A 21869-nucleotide genomic window follows, 5' to 3' on the forward strand; every position below is an offset into this window, starting at 1 on the left:
CTTATTAATTGCTCTGCCTCACCCGTTATGTGAGATTTCAAATAATTTAACTTTTGTACATCGTCTAAATCAGTATTATTGTGAACTAGAGAAACGAATAAATCACGAAATGTTGTCCATTCTGAATAACTACCCGAAAATGTCGGAATAGTAATTTTTGGAAGCTTTACTAACGGGCTGACCTTATCACTATTTGTACTAGGACTTGACTGACATTCTGTTGACCTAAGTTGATTTAAAGTTCTTATTAACAGAGATTTATAATTGAAATAGTGATCTTTAGTAATATCATAAATTTCTTTTACAACATACTGTGTACTTGCTAAAATATCTGGTTGTGAAATTTCAAACAATTTAGCATGATTTGCTCTAAAAGATAACCAATCTGTTTCTAAACTTTCCGATCTAATTTCTACGTACTCTTTGCTTATTCTTTCTTTTGCACTTTTCTTAAAATTGGATAAATCCTTTTTAATTGAATTGTGTATATCTAACTGCACATTTATTAGGCCTTCCATTTTGTACTCAAATTAAATTAATTGATGATCTAATTAGTTAAAATTATTTATTGACCTATTAAATAATCATTGTCCTCATTTGAACTCAAACTAAAAGTGTTCTAAATAATTCATTTGTACTAATTTAAGTTAAGCAACTTCGAAAATAACCAAGTGAAAGCAAAGTTCTCGATTAAATTAACAAGTGTTCTATCAATCAAAATAATTCTATGTTCTATACCATCATGTAAATCACAAGTGTTTGATTGATCTAAAATTTCTATGTCCTAAATAATTTCAATGTTCTTTTATCTTGAAAAATTTACAAGTGTTTTACTGATCGAAAAATTCTATGTCCTAAGATATTTCTTGAAAATTTTACAAGTGTTTGAAACTTAAACAGTTCTAAATCGGACATAGGTTCCCCGTTCCCTCGTTTTTAGTGAAATTATTCTAAGTCCTAACTAGCATGCAATTTACTCTAAGTTAAAGTTAAGAGTTTACTAATATTTCTACAAGTTTCAAATTCTATGTTCTTATTAGCTTGAATTTTCTAAGTTATTGATACCAATGAAATAAAGTTCAATTTTGCTTGAAATATGAATCACTGACATAAAGTTTAATTTTGCTTGAAAAGTTGTCATAAAGTTTATACTCACGGTTTGACACTTCACTTGAACTATTTGCACTCACACGTCACGATGACAGCTGTCAGCTTGACTTTGACACCTGTCAAACTGGTCCTTGGTGGTCCATCCTTGGCGTACTAGGGTTGTCCTGCTCTGCACCACTCGTCTCGCTCGCTCTCGCTGGTCCGCGCTGCTGGCGCCCTCTGCCGGCGCCTGCCGCCGCTGCTGGATCCAAGTACTCTGGTGTCTGCAGCGATCCACTGCGAGTACGGTAAGTGGTCCACTAGTGGACCACTTGTTCTTCAAAAACATCCGGTTCTGGAGGAACAAAATGTTCCCGCTCCAGCCCGCCGTGCTCTGAGGGACCGCAGGTCGTAACAAAAAAACCACGGTTTGTTCTAAGAGGCCGGGCCGGTTTATTGAACCCAAGGACGAACACACGTTGATAAATATTTTACATGAGTATATATTTGTTACATAGTCGACCAAGACCGCGACATATTGGTCGTACAGCGCCATCTATTATCTGGCTTGGTAAACAGTATAATTGGTCTTGAACACCTACAAATTAAAGAGTTAGCACAGAATAAAAGAAAAATAAGTCCGTCCACGCGGACGAAGTCGAGAGCATTATCTAGAATAAATAGTAGATTTTAAGTTTAAAAAAAAAATTAATGCTGACTATAGTCAGAAGTCTTGGTTGGTTCTGGACAAGGCGTTTTAACGTTGAGTGTATACAATAATGGGCTGTGATAAGAACCAACGACAAAAACACCATGCATTGCTGTAGCTGCGGTTGATTGTACCTACCTTACCTAACCACGCGATTGAAAAGTGACCACGATTACAATTAGTACGAGTACCCTGCAGAAGTACCTAAAAATTGTATGTAAGAAAAATGGAGTAGAATAATGTTAATCTACTCCTCATCATCATCATCAGCCTGTGGATGTCCACAGTTGGACATAGGCTTCCCCTAAAGAGCGCCACCACACCCGGTCCTCAACCTTCGTCATCCAGCCACTTCCCGCCAGCCTCTTTATATCGTCGGTCCATTCAATTTATCGAGCTGGAGGGCGTCCCACACTACGCGCTTGCTTATACGCGATCTCCGGATCGGTCGGTTTAAAAACCAAAATCGGTTGATATGTTCATGTATGAGAAAAGTTCATAGTAATATTTGATACATATTTATTGATGATGCTAAATTACCTAAGTTACTAGGCTTCGTTAAAATGTTGAAGTTATCTATCTACTCGTATATCTGCAGTAAAAATTACCGCCCATAGTACCTAGGTAGTTACTTTGGCTTCATTTTAAGTAGGTTAGTTTAATCACATTTATTTATGTTGAAGTAGTACAGTCAGTATCTTATCGTTTTATCAACGTTGATTATATTATTAGCCGCCAAGCGTTAAACCATTCTGTGGCATCACTGTACACACAATGGGTGTTTTGTTTTCCATAGTCAAAAGTTACCACAAACCTAATTAAGGCCTCGCCGTACCTATACAAACTAAATAATTTAATAATTTGACATTTCTGTTATTTCTGTTATTTGTTATGTTGTTGTAAAAATATTTTATATTCCTATAAAAAGAAGAACCTCTGTTTTCTTTTAGGATTGATTCGTTAGCAGTTTCCACTAAGCGCGACAGCTTGCTAGATAACGCAAGGTCTCGTGAGATTTATGTGAATCGGTTAGTGTTGACTGTAGACGTGCCATCGCGCTGCCTCGGCCGCCGTTTGGATGCGCTTTTGCCTCAGTTAGTAGTAGTGAGGCACGAGGCAAAACCTTAAATGTATTGACATTAAATCTAGGTTTTAGTATCAAAGTCCTTGCTAATGTTACGTAGTACGTAATTGTTTAACTAGAGCTCTCCCTTCCAACTGAAACAATCTCAAGTACTTAACTACCTTATGTTCTTATTAATTACGTCAACAGTAATTCTGTTAGGAAAAACTGTAACAAAGATGTTTCCTATAATGTAACCCATAATGTAACCACAGTTACACGTGTTGCTAGTTACTTGTTAACTGGGCCGGCAGTCAATCAATAGCACGTAAAAACTAAACAAATAACGCTCTCCATACAAAACGTTGCCTTTATCTTCTAAATCTACACACGGTGTTACAATAAACGATGATAGTCGTATTTTTATTCACTACGTCTTATCGACCTTAACTAGGTATTAGGTCACCTACGCACGACGTACTTTGTACGAACTACGAGTATGTCACTACCCATTATTATAAACGCGAAAATGTGTTTGTTTGTTGGTTGGTTTGTTCAGTCACGCCACAACGGAGGAACGGATGACGTGAGTTTTTGTATGGATAGGTATAGACCTGAAAAGTGACAGAGGCTACTTTTTATCCTGGAAAATTAAAGGGTTCCAAGGAGATTTTTAAAACTTATATCTACGGTCTTAAAGGGTTCCAAGGAGATTTTTAAAACTTATATCTACGGTCTACTACAACAGCAATATTCAAATTAATAAAGTTAGTTACAGAATCAATCGATAAAAAACAAGCTATTACTGTACTATTTATGGATATGTCAAAAGCATTTGACTTAGTAAATCACCAAAAGCTTTTGAATAAATTAGAATGTTATGGATTCCGTGGCAAAATTCACGATTGGATAAAATCATTTCTAATTAATAGAAAACAAAAAACTGTGATATCAAAGCGGGTAAATAATACGATTAATACTTATGAATCAGTCTATGCAAATAATAACTTTGGGGTACCACAAGGAAGTGTCTTGGGACCTCTTTTGTTTCTTTTTTATATAAATGACCTCTCTACTTGTATAAAATATCCATCTATTTTATTTGCAGATGACACAACTGTTATTATACCATGCAAAGACAAAAAAGTATATGAATATGAAATAAACGAATCCTTAAATAAAACTATACAATGGTTAGAAAGCAATAACTTATCAGTAAATGTAAATAAAACTAAATATATGCAATTTAAAACAAAACGTCGGGAAATTAATCAACTAAAAATTATATATAATAATGAATTGATTGGCATGGATAATAACATGAAATTTTTAGGGATACGACTAGATCAACATTGTGACTGGACATACCATATTAATGACATTTGCAATAAAATTAACAGATTTATATACCCACTTCGACGTTTAAGACAAACTGTATCACTTGAAGCAGCATTTTCTGCATATCATGGGTACGAGGGGTGGCTGAAAAGTTCTGAGCCTAAGGCACTTGCATTCGTGCTAATTACTCATCCGGCGGGTCACTAGTTGAGCGACATCTACCCACTATATAAGAAAAGTTTCATGTCATTAGCTTCATTAAGCTTTGAGTAATTGAACCGTGAACATCAACATGTCTGAGTCATCGCTGCAGTTAACGAAATTGGAACATCGCGCCGTCATAAAATTCCTCGTAAAAAAGGGGAAAACAGCAAAAGAAATTTTTGAAGAAATGTCTAGTGTATACGGAGAATCTGGACCGTCGTCAGCCACGGTTAAACGATGGACACGCCTATTCCAACAAGGCCGAGAGACTCTGGAAGACGACCCCCGCTCGGGCCGGCCGAACACCGCAGTCACTGATGAAAACATCGAAAAAGTAAAAAAAATTGTACTGGACGATCGGCGAGTAAAATTGTGGCACATAGCAGAAGAGCTGAGCATCAGTAAGGAACGAGTTGGAGACATTATGCATAATCATTTGCATATGAATAAAGTCAGTGCGCGTTGGGTGCCTAAAATGCTCACGCCACTGGACAAGCAGCGACGAGTTGAAACTTCCGAAGAATTTATAGACCTGTGCAAGGACAATTTGGAGGAAATTTGCACTCGTATTGTCACCGTTGATGAAACGTGGATCCGACAATACGACCCGGAGTCGAAACAAGAGTCAATGCAATGGATAGAGAAGGGGGAAAAGCCGCCGAAGAAGTTCAAGGTGGAAAAATCGGCTTCCAAACTCATGGCCACCATTTTTTGGGATTGCGAAGGAGTTTTACTCATAGATTACCTCCAAAAAAAAACTACGATGAATGCAGAGTATTATGCAGGGCTTTTGAAAAAAGTTCGCGAAGCCATTGTTGAAAAAAGAAGAGGCAAAATCAGCAAAGGAATTTTGTTTCTGCAAGACAATGCGCCGGTTCACACAGCGCGCATTGCGAGGCAAGCCTTGCGAGAAACTGGATTCGATGAAGTGAACCACCCTCCCTATAGTCCAGATCTGGCCCCTAGCGACTATTTTCTATTTAAAAATTTGAAAAAGGACCTTCGGGGACGAAGATTTGGAGATGATGAAGAGATGAAGGCGGCCGTAAATGAACATTTTCAAGCTAAAGACGCGGCTTATTTTTTTTCAGGGATACAAGCCCTCTATAAAAGATGTCAAAAGTGCATTGAAGTCCATGGGGACTATATTGAAAAATAAATTTTATTTAGATTTTTATCTAGACTTTTAATGCCCTAGGCTCAGAACTTTTCAGCCACCCCTCGTATATTATGTCGAACCTTCGCTATGGTATTGTTATATGGGGGTCTTCAATTGACTTTAACAAACTTTTTATAGTGCAGAAGAAGTGTATCAGAAGTATCCTTCTTATGAAACCAACTGACTCATGCAGATTAATATTTAAAAAATATAAACTCCTCACATTGCCGTCTTTATACATATATGAAACGTCTGTGTTCGTACATAAGAATTTGGAGTATTTTGTCAAAAAATCCGATATAAACCAAAATAGTATTACAAGGAATCAAGATAGACTAATAATGCCACAATATAATCTTAGACAAACTCAAAAATCGCCTTACGCAATGAGCATTCAAATTTATAATAAATTATATTATAGATTAGATACAAATATAAAAAAGCTACCGACGACATTTTTTAAAAGGAAGCTCTTTCAGTGGTTGTGCGATAAATCGTTCTACTCTATTTCAGATTTCCTTAATTATATATCTTGGAAATCATAGTGCTTCATTTATTTTATACATATAATTAGTTTGTGGTAATTTTATATAATTCTAGTTTTAGTTTATTAGTTGTAATTTTATAGAATAAAATTTGATAGTATTATTATGTAAATAACATAGTAATAATCAACATTGAGTAATATACCCTACATTATTTGTTGTAATACAAATAAAAAATACCTGTAGAGTATATTATTAATATTTGCATACTGAAGTTTCAGTAAATATGCAGGGACTATTTTAGATTATAAGACCTTTGTTAACCACGCATATTTAGCAAATAAATAAATTTCATTTCATTACGCGGATGAAGTCGCGAGCATCAGCTAGTCGGTTTACCTATGTCCTATGGAGTTGGTCATCGAAAACTGTTTGAGCGGTAGTGATGTTTAAGATCCATGGCATTTAACAATTTAGAGATTACACAAATTAAAACAATGACATTAGCCACAAAGATTAACCTAACCATTTTCAAATTGGGTGTACCTATGCAGTACAAAATATCTAGTTGCCGACTGCCACCACGATTTAAATCGGCGGTCTTTATTTATGTTTCATTAACATAATCAAATTTACATTTACATCAATTCTTTGCATCCTTAAGTTTTGTCGACTTGTCTGGCTGCTGCACATTCCTCTAGTACTTACATAATATAATCATATACTTACCTATTCTGTAAAGACTAGGTAAAAAAGATGGCGGTGGCCTTAGATAACCATTGATAGTATCCATTAGATACAATTACGGTGTTTTATTACCAGATTACAGGGTAGAGCCTGACAAATTGTCAGGCAGGACCAGCAAACCCTTCTCAGCCCAAGGGAATGACCAAATCCCTATACCTGATTATATTTACCTACGTATTGTACGAGTATGTATGTTGCTATGAGTATATAAAATGAAGTAGGTCTACTTACTCAGACACACACCAAAAGAAACTTATTTGATATTCTACCTATTCTACCAATCTGGATAATCCACTTAGACAGTAATAGAGCTTAAGTAGAGGAATGTCGGGTAGACCGAGAGTCGATGCAATAAAGGATAGAAGCGAACAGATTAGGGGTTTCTTTCATAACATTAAGTGGCTATCAAGTTTATTAGAAGCTGTCCCCGATGAAGATAAACATACATTAAACCTACATTTCATTATTATGACTACCTAGGTATCCTATTTCTGTTACGTAAATCTTGACCTTAGCTAAGCCTAAGTTATTAATATTTTAATTATTACTTAATATACTATATGAAATATTAAATACCTTTGCCTTTGAATTTATCTGTTTGTAAAAACAACGTGAAACTAATAGTAGAGTCGACAGGGACTTACCAAAAACGCTCTTTTACTAAAACCTTGTATCTAAGCTTTTCAATTATATCCATCGTAAACCTATTTAATCATCAATTATTTTGCCCCAAATAAATGTTTTCTCTGGCGAGTCCAAAACAACGTCAAACTACATTCCTACAGTTAGGTAGAAATACCCAGGAGCATAAATTCGGTCAACAAGTAGTACATCGTTTTATTAATGGTACTGGTTAGTCAGATCGACTGAATTGAATGCGAAGACGCTTAATTGATCGCATTTCTGACTCTTTTCTTACGGTCCTCGGTGAATCACGCGATGTGTTAAGGTTGAGTGCAATAAAAACATAACATCATGCCCTAAGAATGTTGGCTATACAACTATATGATGCAGTTAAAAATATAGGTTTACTACTAATATAGCTAGATATTATATTTGTAGTTGTTAAGCTTAACAACGATCCTACTGACTGGTGGTTAAACTAAATAGGAACCGCTATCGAAATTTAGAGGTGTGGTATTATTATAAGTTTATTGGAAAAGAAAGAGGAGACCTGTGCAGCCATGCCGATAATCGCGGAGGTTGTAAATATAGAATAAGATCAAATTGTTTTCATAATAACTGAAAAGAGCTGATAACTTTCAAACGGCTGAACTGATTTTTTTGGATTATAGCTAAGAACACTCTCGATCAAGCCACCTTTAAAAAAAAACTATTAAAATCGGTTCGTTAGCTTAGGAGCTACGATGTCACATACAGATACACAGATACACACGTCAAACTTATAACACCCCTCTTTTTGGGTCGGGGGTTAAAAATATAATTAATCCATACGACAATCTATCCCTGAACTTCATAACTGCAAAAAAATTACACTGAACTATTAATAACAATGCCTTTCTTTTCAGCTCAAATGCAGCCGCCACGGTTTACAATGCAACCTTCATCTTCCAATAGCATAGTCAGAGAAGGCACAACAAAAATATTACAGTGTTCAGCAATAGGTAGCTATAATATATTATTATTAATTCATAATTTTTTGCGCAGAGGATCAGCCTGTCTGTTCAGCGCGGAATGCAGCCAGAACTCTTGACACCATTCTGCGCGAGCATGATTTGTACAGTAATAAGTTGAGGCTAGCTTTAAGTTTTGTAACCTTCAATTTTTTAAAAACTTCATTTAAGTAACTTAAATTCTTTGCTAAACAATATAAGTGTTTAACTAAAACGTTACTAAAGACTATAATTATTTTTAGGAATCCCGCAACCAATGTACAGATGGCTAAAAAACGGTATACCTTTAGGCGACTACTCTTCTGAATTATTTTTCAAAATCCACAATACTCAACGTCAGGACGCAGGTGCCTATCAATGTATCGCAAAAAATGATGTTGGTGCGATTTTCAGCGAGAAGAACAACATTGTCGTCGCTTGTAAGTTTCTTATACTTTCTAGTTCTATCATTAGATGTAATCATTGACTTTTGCACACTGTCTGTGTCAGTAGATTGTGAAGGATCTAACCTTATAGTAAGTACTATCACAAGACACATGTTAGCAAAATTGATTTCATTTGATTTCTAACATTACGCAATTGAACGCTGATAACAATTAATTAATTTTCAAAATTATAGAGACATAACTTTACCTATGTAATCAAAGATTTGTAAGAGCTTAAGTTGTCTTTATGCATGTCCTGATAAATTATAATTTTTACTTTACATTTTCTTGAATATTTATATTTACAGATATGGGAGTTTTTGAGAACACTATCGAGAAGGTAGTGAAGGTTGAATCTGGTAGAGCAGCTATTCTAGATTTCCCATACATAGAATCGGAACCACCACCAACGGTAATTTGGCTAGAAGAAAACAGTGTAAACGGTGTTTTACGATACGATCAGAAATACGCAAACACTGATAAACATCAACTAGTAATACTATGCGCTTCTCAAGATGACCAAAAAGCTTACAGGTGAGTGATTTGTGCCCTTATATTTTATTTTGTTTGACTTACTACTTACGTATAATATTCATTTTCAATATTTGTAGAGCGCGAGCAATAAATACTCAGTTAGGCAAAATGGAAAATAGTCCATACATCAGGTTAGACGTAATCGGTGACGACAACAAAGAAATAGCCCCAGAGATTATTATAAAGCCCCAAGACACTAAGATAATTAAAGGTCAGGAATATACAACTATTTATTGTATCGCAAACGCAAGGCCACTTCATGAGCTTGAAACGCTGTGGTTCAAAGACGGTGTATTGATCGACTTAGCAGGAATTACTTACGACTTAAACGATCAGTGGAATCGAACACTGAGTCTCATATCGGCCACTTTGAATCACACTGGACAATACACATGTCAAGCGAGATTAAAATCTGGTGGTTTCGCCACTGTGACTGCGTCAGCGGTGGTTACTGTTTTTGAAAAACCAGTGATGATGTCTTTGAAATCAGAAACGTTTGGTGAGTTCGGAAGTACGATCGTTTTAGAATGCAATGTACAAGGCATGCCGATACCGAGTATAACATGGTATAAAGATGCAAGAAAGATTGCTAGTGTCGGGGCCGATGCCGAGGACTCCGATAACGCCGATGTTGATGACGGCGGCGGCCGATACAGAGTGGAAGTGGATAGGTCACTCGTTATCAGTAACTTGAAGATGGAAGATATGGGCATATACCAATGTATCTCGAGCAATGAAGCTGGAGAGTCTTCTATATATACCTGGTTGAAAATTAAAAGTAAGTACTTTCTGACACGGTTAGCAACTAGGTACCTAATTAATTGATTTCATAAAATACATAATAATTGTTTACATTATTAAACAGCAAAGGAAAATATTCGCCTTCCGCGCAGTCACATGAAGTTAATAAGAATGAGGACTTCCGATAAAAAGGCAAAAACTTTCAAATTTGATACCGGCAGTAAGAAACTTATATATTGGTGTTATTCATGCACTGTTGAGCGTATTTGATCTCACACCACCCGAGTGTTTGCTTAGTTTTTTTTCTTCTATAAACCAGTCGCGTCATCGTTTACACCAATATTTGAACTTTTATTTTATCTTTCTTATCTGTTTTAAATCATTTGTTATTTGAATTATAATAAAATATTTTTAGTTGTACCTACATTAAGTATCCTCTACTCTACTACTAAAACATACTGTGTTCAATAAAGAGCTTAACTACTTAAGTTATATCACAGTAGCATTCAATTCGAGGCTCAATTTATGATAATATATTATGTTATTATTATTGTTTAATTAATATATATCTTTTAATACAACAACGCATGTATTTAATAATTATTTTGTCATTATAATTTAAAGCTTAACAGGGCTCTCTCCGTCACTCGCTTCATACAATCGTAGTTCCAATTTCATTTGAATATTAAGCAACCAAAGTCCATGAAATTTTGCAGACATATTCTAGAAACTAATATCTGTGTCTGTGGTGTTTTAGATTTTTCTAAAAATATGTAAGTAGTTTTAAAATTACAGGGGCTCAAAGATTTGTATGTAAATTTTTAAGACCGCGTAACTTTGAAACCAAATATTTTAACAGAAATCTGGAAAACCACAGACATAGATATTAGTTTTTAGAATATGTCTGCAAAATTTCATGGACTTTGGTTGCTTAATATTCAAATGAAATTGGAACTACGTTTGTATGAAGCGAGTGACGGAGAAACCCCTCATAAGAATAACATAAAACTTCTAGCTGCAGCTATTTTTCAATCCATCGGCCATAAATATAATACAATACTTATTTAGCACACGGCGGTGTCAAGTTAACTATGATACTCGTATACTATTGTAAAATCATATCAAGTAGCTTAGAAGCATGTGAAAAAGAAGTTATGCATTGTCGTTGCTTAGTAGATGTAATTTGAATTGGTTTAAAAAATATGTATCTACATTATAATATCATTGTTCGTATATTTTGTAGTATAGTCCGTACTTACGTTTTTTGCTGTAGATATTAATCTTATCACACTATCTAAAATCCATATTTTGTGCATGATGAAAGTTATCGGTGCGTTAAATTTTTTATCTGTAAATATAATTGGTTGTGGGTTATTAGTTATTGTAATATTTCCAAATTCATGAAGGAAAAACACAAAATACATTCTGGGTGATATATTTTTATTACTTTATTAAACAACTTTTTAGAGTATAAGGATTATTTTTCAGTAAAAAATTACGCGCTGAATTGAGAACTTCTACCTTTTTGGGAATTTGGTAAAACTAATCAGCGATCGTATATTGGTATTGCTTAGATCAAAAACTAAGTGATATTTGTAATGTATCGATAGTATGTTAGGTAGTGCATCATCTGGTCGCATGCCGTTTTAAAATATTTGTTCATTTTTATATAAGTTTGTGTATTATATACGAGCATAATTGATGTTACAATTTAAATATGTGGTAGGTATACAGTTTATGAATACTAACCGTCTAACTTATTCATAGAGCTACTCGATTCATTAGCTTGCATTGTTAAACCTGTTTGAAAAGGCTATATCTACAGTATGTGCCTATGATAGTTATAAATAGAGCTTTTAACAAGCATGTGTAAATCAATTATCATTTTTAGGGTTCCGTACCTCGATAGGAAAAAAGGAACCCTTACTTAAAATGATCACATCACTGTCCATCTGTCTATCTGTATGTTTTTCAAAACCCTTTTCTTAAGGAACACGCGGAGATCTCAAATTGAAATTAATATCAAAAAAATATTTATGTCTACGGTTCCTTGGAGCTGTGACAAAATCAAGCTTCTAAGTCAACGCAATCAAAAAATACTGTTATTTATGCCGTATATTTTGACACTCGCAACTATATCAAAACCTATACCAAGGCAAAAATCGTCAAATCATTCATTTGTAGTCATATCACATTCAAAAAAATGCACTACATTTGCAGTTGGAGATAACTTATGCAACAAAATAATTACACAAATATTCTTCCAGGGTACGGAACCCTCGGTGCGCGAGTCCAACTCGTACTTGACCAGTTTTTTAGAAGACTAAAAGTTAAAATCGCTTATGAATCGTGTAGGTTATAATAGTAATTAATATAAATAGTATTAGGAATTATTGGTTTTCCACTATAATAGTGCGTAGTGCACACTGTACAATGTAGTGCTCGTACTAAGTGCGCGTGTGGCTTGTAGCGACCCCGCCCATAATGCAGAGCGCGCCGGCCAACCTCACCGTGTTGGACGGGAAGGACGCCACCATCGTGTGCCGAGCCGTCGGCGCCCCAACGCCCAACGTTACCTGGTACTTCAACGGTACGATACAGTCCCCTTTGGACCACTATCACCATCTACCATTTTGATTTCTAACACCTCTATCATATTCCCATTGTAACAGTTACTACTTAAATATAAAAATTACAAAACAATAATGTCATCCAAATCACTGTAACGAGGTAGGGTATCCAGAACGCTGGCTGCGTTACCTCGTTGAATGGCCAGACCATGCTGACCAAGGTAACTGCCAGACCTCCGGTCACCCGTGGACTCCACAAGACGGGATGACGGGTCATGACAGTATTTTCGGGACAAGATTTTCGTTGCAATATTTTAGAAATCGATAACGAATAATATTTTTCTTCCAATTTTTCACATTCAACTTTAACGTAGATATTTTGTAAAGTTAGGAAGTAGATACGTTACAACCCTATTCCCTAAGGCCAATATCTCATTTGAACATCATGGCGACGCGACGCTATCAGTCGAGCCACCGTGATGACCGAACACCAGAGCCGACACCAGGGTGAGAACAATCACTTGACATCAACAGTGTACACGTGCAATTGACTCTGTCATGCACAAGCGTCAAATCAGTGTGCGGGCGTCCCTGGTAGCGCAACTTGTGGTCGAGTGAGTGAGATGCCAAATAGCTCTTAACGTAAATAAGTGGTTACGCTATCAGCGGATGATCCTGGCCGCCGCGACTAAATTGATTGCGCAACTAAGCGGACACCAGGTGAGGTATCTATCCTCCATAGAACTATTACATTTTGTTGGTAGCGCGACTGGTTGTGCCGCCACTGGTGTTCTAGTGAGATAGTGTCCTAAATGTACATGGATAGTACATAAATTTTAAACAATAAATTCTTCCAATTTTAAATATAAATGATAATATAAGATGATAATTTCGCTTGCATAAAACATGATTCATAAAATTTACATCAACTCATAAGTTTGAAATAACTGTACCTATTGTGCTAAAAATTCATAGTCCTCGTAAAGTTAAAAGCATACTAGTTATTTAAAAGTTTTTAGTGGATGTAAAATTAATTTTTGGCTCCGATAATTTCAGATTCTCTCATAATAAATTTATCCGGAAGATTACAAGCTTTGGAGGAGGGAGACTTGCTAATTACCAGCACAACTACAGTGGATAGTGGCAAATATACTTGTGTCCGAGCAAATGACGCCGGTAAAGTGTCTGGCGAGGCGTATCTTACAGTTCTTGGTGAGCAGGATATTTATAGATAAAATAAGCATAGCATAAATTGAAATTTAATATGCACATCATGTATAATACCAGGCTGGGCTCTCTTGGTCTACGGCGGCGCACCTCTTTGATGATTCTCGCGTTACTCTATCTCTTTTAGAAGAGAGAGGTGTTTATTAAACTTTAAACATAATAACTAATTTCTACTCTTGGTACCATGGTAACAAGAGTAGTTATTTATTAATCGTATTTACGGAATGAGGCTTCTGTTAAAGGCGCTATCAAGTATTTTGTGGTAAATACTTAATAATATAGAAATGAGAAATATTCTGCGATGACTTCTGCCCTTAAGCTCTTTAGGGTTGCTAGGCTCTGTAGGCTCTTTAGGCGTTTGATGCAAATCCGAGAAATCTCGAACTGAAGTGGCCTTAGTACTAAGTATTTGTACACACTTATAACCATAGTATTACTTGCACACAAGATCCGAATTTCATTTTCCGAAGCCGAGAATATCTCCAAATCGGAGCATTATTCACGGAGAGCATTATTTACTATATAACTTGTATGAACGATTGCGCACTGCTTCGATCCGAATAGTTATGCGAGCGGTGTTGGCGGCTACAACGTCGCAAAAGTTTTCTAGATTTGAGTTTTCTCGGAGTCGGGTCGAATGCAGTGTGTAGCCTAATATTATGTGACTAAATCAATTTTATTTTTTAGTGAGGACTCAAATAATTGCACCGCCCGTGGATACGAGAGTGTTATTAGGGCACACCGCAACATTACAGTGCAAAGTATCCAGTGATCCGAACGTCAAGTATAACATCGACTGGTTCCACAACAAACAGTAAGACCTATATTTAGTAGCCATAAGACAAGATCAAGATAAATCTTTACGCTCATGATTTTCACGCATCGATTCTCTAACTTTTGCTTTTAAGTTCAGGCCAACCACAATATTATGGTGAAAATCGAAAGTGTATTTTACAACAAAATAATATTAGACGGAATATCTATCATAACATTTGAACGACTATTTTATAGACAAAAATCGAAACGCTTCAATCCAATTTTGTGTATACCTAGATTATTATAAGGCCTACGTTGTACACGAAGCATGGCAATTCCACGACCAGGCAATTTATAAATGCGAAAGTGTGTCTTTCTATCTGTTTGTTACCTTTTCACGGCTCAATCACTGCACCGATCTGATGTTCCTTGCTTCTTGCCAAATTTTAATGATTCTTTGATTGACCGAGGTCAGTACGAAGTACTCTATAGGTTTTGATTTATTTGCGAGTGTCAAATTAAGTGGCATAAATGACCGTTTTTTCTGATTGTGTTGACTTAAGTTTGATTTTTAAACCTCCAAGGGACTTCATTATTTGTTGGCACCTTGATACTTTCACGGGTTCCTGATAAAAATGGCCTTGACAGACTGAAACAGACAGACGTACAACGAAGTTATCCTATATTACTTTTTAGGAATACAGATTCCAGAGAAAAAAGGAAACCTTATAGGATCACTTTATAATCTGTCTGTCAAGACCTTGACGGGTCTTCAATCAAAAACCTATAGGATAGGAACTTCCCGTTGACTTAGAATCATGAAATTTATCAGATAACAATGTCTTATAGTATTATTTACAAATAAATGGGAAAATCCGACAACCGAGATTTTTAGTTACATCATTAAAAAAGTAAGTGTTATTTCTTGTACGATGGTACGGAACACTTCGTGTGCGAGTCCGACTCGCACTTGACCTATTTTTTCCTTTTGAGATATTGAACCTTAACTGAAAGTGGTAATTTCAGGCCGATGACAGCCGGGTCCCGCGTGTGGGTGACTGGCGACGGCGCGCTGCAGGTGCAGGCTGTGCGCGCCAGCGACGCGGGCGAGTACACGTGCGTGGTGACGTCGCCGGGTGGCAACCACACGCGGCGCGCGCTGCTCGCCGTCATCGAGTTGCCCTTCGCGCCCACCAACGTGCGCGCCGAGCGGCTCGACGCGGCGCCGCAGCGCGCCGTCAACGTCTCCTGGACCCCCGGCTTCGACGGCAACTCGCCCGTGCAGAAGTACATAGTGCAGCGTCGCATCGTGCCCGAGTTTGGTTCGTAATTTTATTTATAACTAAATAAATGATCGACTTCGTTTGCATGGATTTAGTTTTTTTAATCCTGTAAGGAATCTTTGATTTTAATCCAATGAGAACTCTTTGATTTTCAGGACCAAAACTTGCATATCGGGAACGGACATAGGCTATTTTTGTCCCGAAATATTAAAGAGTTTCAACAGGATTTTTAAAAAACCTAATTCCACTTTGACGTAAATCATCATCATTTTTATCCCGGAAAATCGAGGAATTTTAGAGTTTCAAGAATCCTAAATCTGCCTAGATGAAGTCGCAGGCATCATGTAGCTAACTAATATAATAATAGAATTGAAAGTTAGGCCCCTTCAAACATTAGGTTAAGTAATTTAACTTTATATTATTTTTATGTTATAACGTTTTGCAATTTTTTAGGTCCCACACCTGACCCATTATTGAACTGGGTGACAGAGTCGATGAACGTATCAGCGAGTCAGCGTTGGGTGTTACTAACTAGCTTGAAAGCTGCCACATCCTACCAATTCCGAGTATCAGCGGTTAATACTGTGGGGGAGGGACCGCCTTCCGATCCAACGGAGGTTTTGACCTTGCCTCAAGAAGGTATGACGTCAAAACGTTTACAACATTAGTCAGTATAAATAAATATAGTCTATAAGGCTTAAAACGATAAACTATCTTAGTCATTTTCTTAATATTCATGAGTCAGGGTCATTTTAGACTTGCCACAGACACTGCCACGCGAGCGAAAATGACTGCAGGTAAAAAGTTGTATGGAAACGCGAGGTTCCATTCGCACTTAAAGGTCTATCCACACTTGCGCACACGTTTGAAAGTGCGCACAATGCGCATCATTAGAACATAATGACGTCAAAAATGATATACCGACACGTTCGCGATATTTTATTGGTTTATTAAATTTATTAAATAGTATTCTTGGCATGCTTACAGCAATGCCAAATCGCATACCGAGTCAGAGAAAGTGCATAGTTTATTGAATTTATAGATACTAATATTAAAAACTTCATGCACGTGCGCACAGAGACATTGACGTGTCCATAGGTGTTCGATGGGCTTTGTGTGCACGGTTCGTGCGCGTGCGCAAATATGGATCAATCTTAAGACAGTTTCCAATCGAATTCAATAAATTTTTGTGAGCGTGTGGTCAATATCTATGACATAGTGGCCTCAAACGCACTCGAGCGCAACGCGTTTAACGCGAACGATTTTATCGCTAAACGCAACTACGTTATTTGTAACTGCGACAACGCAACTTCAGACAACAGGTTGTTCACATAACTGCCTGACGATATTTTTGCAACTGTGGTCTATCTGAATAGACTCTTATTTGCTTTAAATGTATTTCAACACTTTTTTTAATTACTAATTAATTTTGTATTACTTATACTGAAGAGTACCTATATGAAATCACTATGTCCCATTCTCTAACAAACTCGTACTTCAGCCGCCCATCGCTCACAATACAATTATTTTTCTTTTTGTGATCAAGCAGCCAGCGACATAATATGCTGCCAAGGTATGCAGAAATGTAAAGACCAAATGGTATCTTGAAATCGTATTCATTAATTATTATTATTTACTGTACGACTACATTTTATTTCTGCTTTTCGAATATACGTTCAATCTTTGTCGATCCTCATGTCTCGTCATTGTTTATTTGGTCATCGGTATGTTGAACTTATAATAGGGTACATGACTTATGCAGTATAGCTCACTAAAATGGACATAAATACAAGTACGCTGGAAGAGGTGTGCCATACGAAATGATAGTTATTTTTTGTGCCGATTCAAAACACTTCACCGAGCTTACGGAGAGTTATATAAATCGTCATTTTCTGTCAAATGATTTACGTCTTGACACTATATTGACAGATGTCTTATCACTAATATTAATTAGTTCCTAGTATGCTCTCATGACGCTGATGCTGCTGTCAGCGCCAATATGGTGAAAATCAAGTTGCTTCAAAAACAGGTAATTAATTGCAGGCCCAGCGTACTTGTATTAGTGGAGGTCAGTGATATATACCTATAATCTACTTAGAGACTTAAGTGTAAAATAATTGATACCTAAAAGTGCAGAAATATTACTTAGTCTTTATATCAAAAATGTATTTTTTTTCCTAATATAAACTAATAGTCATGTACCCAATTTTATTTGCATGAACTATGGCTGCCTCAATGTATGTCGCGAATGCTACTTAAAATAACTGTGCTGATAATATTATGTTCTTTTGATAATAATTGTATTGATACCACGCCTGTTCTAGTTGGCAATGCAAAAATATCGAAATTGCATGACTCCGTTACATTCATAATTTTTAGTTTAGTGATAGAACAATAACCGGCACGTAGTGATGTCTGACGCGCTACGTGAACTTATTTGCAACCAGTAGGCCGATTCCGAAAAACCTGCATAAATCATTATTACAATCGCAATGGTTGTGATTGGCTGATTTATGATAGTCTTGTTGCAACAATTCATTGTAGCCAATAGTGAGCGAGCGTCAACCAATCAGAGGTGATTGCGATCGTAAGATTGTAGCTGTCATCTACCGCAATCGAGTCGCTGGTGCGAGACATTACTTCTGCTTGACAGGTCTCAACTTATGTGCCATCTGAGCAACATTATTGCAGGAATAATCACAAGTTGATTAATGTTTCAGCACCTTCTGGCCCGCCTATGGGCTTCATGGGTTCGGCGCGCTCGTCTTCCGAAATAATCACCCAGTGGCAGCCGCCTTTAGAGGAACATCGGAACGGGCATATCCTGGGATATGTTATACGATATCGTTTGAAAGGCTACGAGAATAGTCCATGGACTTATCAAAATATTACTAACGAGGCCCAAAGGAATTACCTCATACAAGATTTGATTACTTGGAAGGATTACAACGTGCAAATCGCAGCATATAACGACAAAGGCGTAGGCGTGTTCTCGGATAGTTACACAATAAAAACGAAAGAGGGCGTGCCCGAGGCGGCGCCCGACAGCGTCCGCTGCGAAGCCTCGAACTCCACTGCCATTCAAGTTTGGTGGACGCCGCCCAATCCGCAGAAAATTAATGGAATCAATCAGGTACGTGCAAATGTTGATATTATGCTTTATCACTTATTAGCTGATGCCCGCGCGACTTCGTCCGCGTGGATTTAGGATTTTAAACTCTTTAATTTTCTTTGATAGACAGATGGATATAGTTAAAGATCTGGAGAGTGCCAAAGGCTAATTTTTATACCAGATAATTTTATTCACTCCACAAAAAACACTTAGGACCAGTTACACAAGTTAAATACAGGGTTGTAGTTTTCAAAATTTATTTATTTTTTATTTAGGGCTATAAAATTCAAGCGTGGAAATGGGATGAGGCAACTAACGATAGTGTCGAACAGAGACTTGTCAGTGTTCCACCAAATCTCTTGGACCCTCTGACTGAACAAACGGCTATCATAAGCGGCCTTGAAAAGTTTACGGATTACAACATTTCTGTGTTGTGCTTTACCGAGCCCGGCGATGGACCTCGCAGTGACTTCGTGCTTGTGAGAACTAAAGAAGATAGTAAGTTTAAGATATTCTATTTATACTAGAGAAGTAGTTAAAAAGCAGCCATGAACATATTTTAATACAAAAGGGAAGCTGCCCCGTGACGTTGGCCGACAAGTGTTTGCATCATGTCTACACAATGTAAAACTTATACTTATACTATATACTTACGTTTTTCTCTATTATTTATGCCGCATTTTTGTAATCCCCTTTTTTTCGTGAGGAAAATCCGTCATGGATACCACCGGCCACAGGGGAGCACAGTGGTTATGCCGGACTCATACCGACTATAAACCTCAAAATTTTTGTAATCCCCTGTCTCTAGTTGATGTCACTAATTTACAAATAAACTAGCACATAATTAGGCAGTCAAAATTGAATTTTACTGCGATTGTTTTAGAGTATAATTTTGTATTTGCAAAAATTTGCTATAAGCTGTGATAGCCTAGTGGTTAGAACGTCCGCCTCCTAATCGGAGGTCGGGGGTTCGATCCCGGGCACGCACCACTAACTTTTCAGTTATGTGCGTTTTAAGCAATTAAATATCACTTGCTTTAACGGTGAAGGAAAACATCGTGAGGAAACCTGCATGCCTGAGAGTTCTCCATGTTCTCAAAGGTGTGTGAAGTCTGCCAATCCGCATTGGGCCAGCGTGGCAGACTATGGCCTAAACCCTTCTCATTCTGAGAGGAGACCCGTACTCAGTAGTGGGGCGGAAATGGGTTGATCATGATGATGATGATGAAAAATTTGCACGTAGTTGGTCTGAAAATTTTCATCCATGCCAAACTAAAGAAGTTTTCACTTCAAAAGTAATAAGCAATTATAACATTTAAAGAGCTAACATTTTTTATATCACACTTTTTTCAGTACCTGATGAGATCGTAAATTTGCAATTCGATGATATATCGGATAGGGCAGTGCGAGTGTCTTGGTCGCCGCCGAAAAAATCTAACGGCGTCCTTATAGGATACAAGTTAAAATACCAGATAAAGGACAACCCTGACACGTTCAAGGAAGAAGTTCTGCCGCCCAGTAATACCAGTATACGAGTCGAACATTTGCAGGTGAGTTTAGTGATAGATTAATTATTTCCAACAGCCTTTCTTTCTTTAAACTTCAATTGTTTCGCTATTCCTGACCCATAACGCACACAGTGACTACTCACACGAAACATTCCGCGCTGTCTTTACACCGACGCGACCTAAGTTTGATCTGCCTCATGATAATCTTACGGGATTTGAAATATGTAAATACCTAAATACTATGATAACCTAAATGTTTCAAATCTTAAGATTAAACCGTTTCTAAGATTTCACAGGTCCAAAATTTGCATAAAACGGGACTTACTGACTCTTCTAAATTATGATGCACTTCCGTGTACCTATATAAGCAAGTTGAAAGGTAGGATTATGTATGGTGGACAAAAGGTTTATACGTATTCTGCTGACCTTGGTGACCTAAAAACCGTCTAGGTAAATGACATCAATTCATTATACACCTTTCATTTATTGCGTGCGGTGTATTTTTTTGCTGTTCTATCTCTATAATACTGTCAACTCTCAACAATTCTCACAAAAAAACTACCGTTGGATAACATAAGCGTTCTTACCAGCTACTACGCAATTACCTACCTGATATGGAACTCTCGTTTTGCTTTCTCTTGAATACTTATTGGATTTTGTTTTCCATGGGGGAGTTGTCGCCACATTGTGACATAAGCGCGCCTTTACGCTCTGCCTTGGGCTTTTTCCTTTTAGATTGTATGTGAGAGACCGACAGACACATGGATACACGAGTGATCTGATAAGGGTTCCGTTTTTTTCATCTGAAGGCACGGATGCCCTAAAATGTTTTACTTTTGCTTGTTGTACACATAGGCGAGCACAGTCTGAAGGCACGGATGCCCTAAAATGTTTTACTTTTGCTTGTTGTACACATAGGCGAGCACACAGTACCAGTTCTGGGTGAGCGCTCTGACGGGCGTAGGCGAGGGTGCAGCGCGCTCTGCAGTCATCCAGTCGGGCGTGGAGCCAGTGCTGCCGCACGCGCCGCGCAACCTGGCGCTGTCCAACATCGCCGCGCACTCCGTGCTGCTGCAGTTCACGCCCGCCTTCGACGGCAACTCCTCCATCTCGCTGTGGACCGTGCAGGTGCGTAAGATGACGGCCGATATCTATAATCGGGCGTGGAGCCGGTAATGACGCTTGCACCGCGCAACCTGACACCGTGCTGCTGCAGTTCACGCCCGCCTTCGATCCACTTGGCAACGCCTCTATCGAGTTGTAAACGGTGTAGATTCGTAAAGCC

General features: G+C 37.4%; 1 protein-coding gene across 4 annotated transcripts in view; it reads left to right on the forward strand.

Annotated features, from left to right (window-relative positions):
• The window catches only part of LOC123880846 (protein sidekick), a 98264-nt gene that overhangs the window by 60556 nt on the left and 15839 nt on the right, over nt 1–21869 (forward strand). The window contains exons 2-16 of one of the 4 annotated variants that reach the window (XM_045929189.1): nt 8324–8419; nt 8671–8847; nt 9162–9387; nt 9465–10165; nt 10253–10348; nt 12599–12718; nt 13755–13910; nt 14613–14739; nt 15708–16003; nt 16418–16603; nt 17514–17537; nt 18685–19097; nt 19352–19574; nt 20430–20626; nt 21503–21712. In XM_045929189.1, the coding sequence (XP_045785145.1) occupies nt 8324–8419; nt 8671–8847; nt 9162–9387; nt 9465–10165; nt 10253–10348; nt 12599–12718; nt 13755–13910; nt 14613–14739; nt 15708–16003; nt 16418–16603; nt 17514–17537; nt 18685–19097; nt 19352–19574; nt 20430–20626; nt 21503–21712 (3248 nt within the window). The remainder of the gene's footprint in view (nt 1–8323; nt 8420–8670; nt 8848–9161; nt 9388–9464; nt 10166–10252; nt 10349–12598; nt 12719–13754; nt 13911–14612; nt 14740–15707; nt 16004–16417; nt 16604–17513; nt 17538–18684; nt 19098–19351; nt 19575–20429; nt 20627–21502; nt 21713–21869) is intronic. The other 3 variants (XM_045929190.1, XM_045929191.1, XM_045929192.1) reach the window with 3 other exon arrangements.

Source organism: Maniola jurtina, chromosome 3 (genome assembly GCF_905333055.1).
Source record: "Maniola jurtina chromosome 3, ilManJurt1.1, whole genome shotgun sequence".
NCBI lineage: Eukaryota > Metazoa > Arthropoda > Insecta > Lepidoptera > Nymphalidae > Maniola > Maniola jurtina.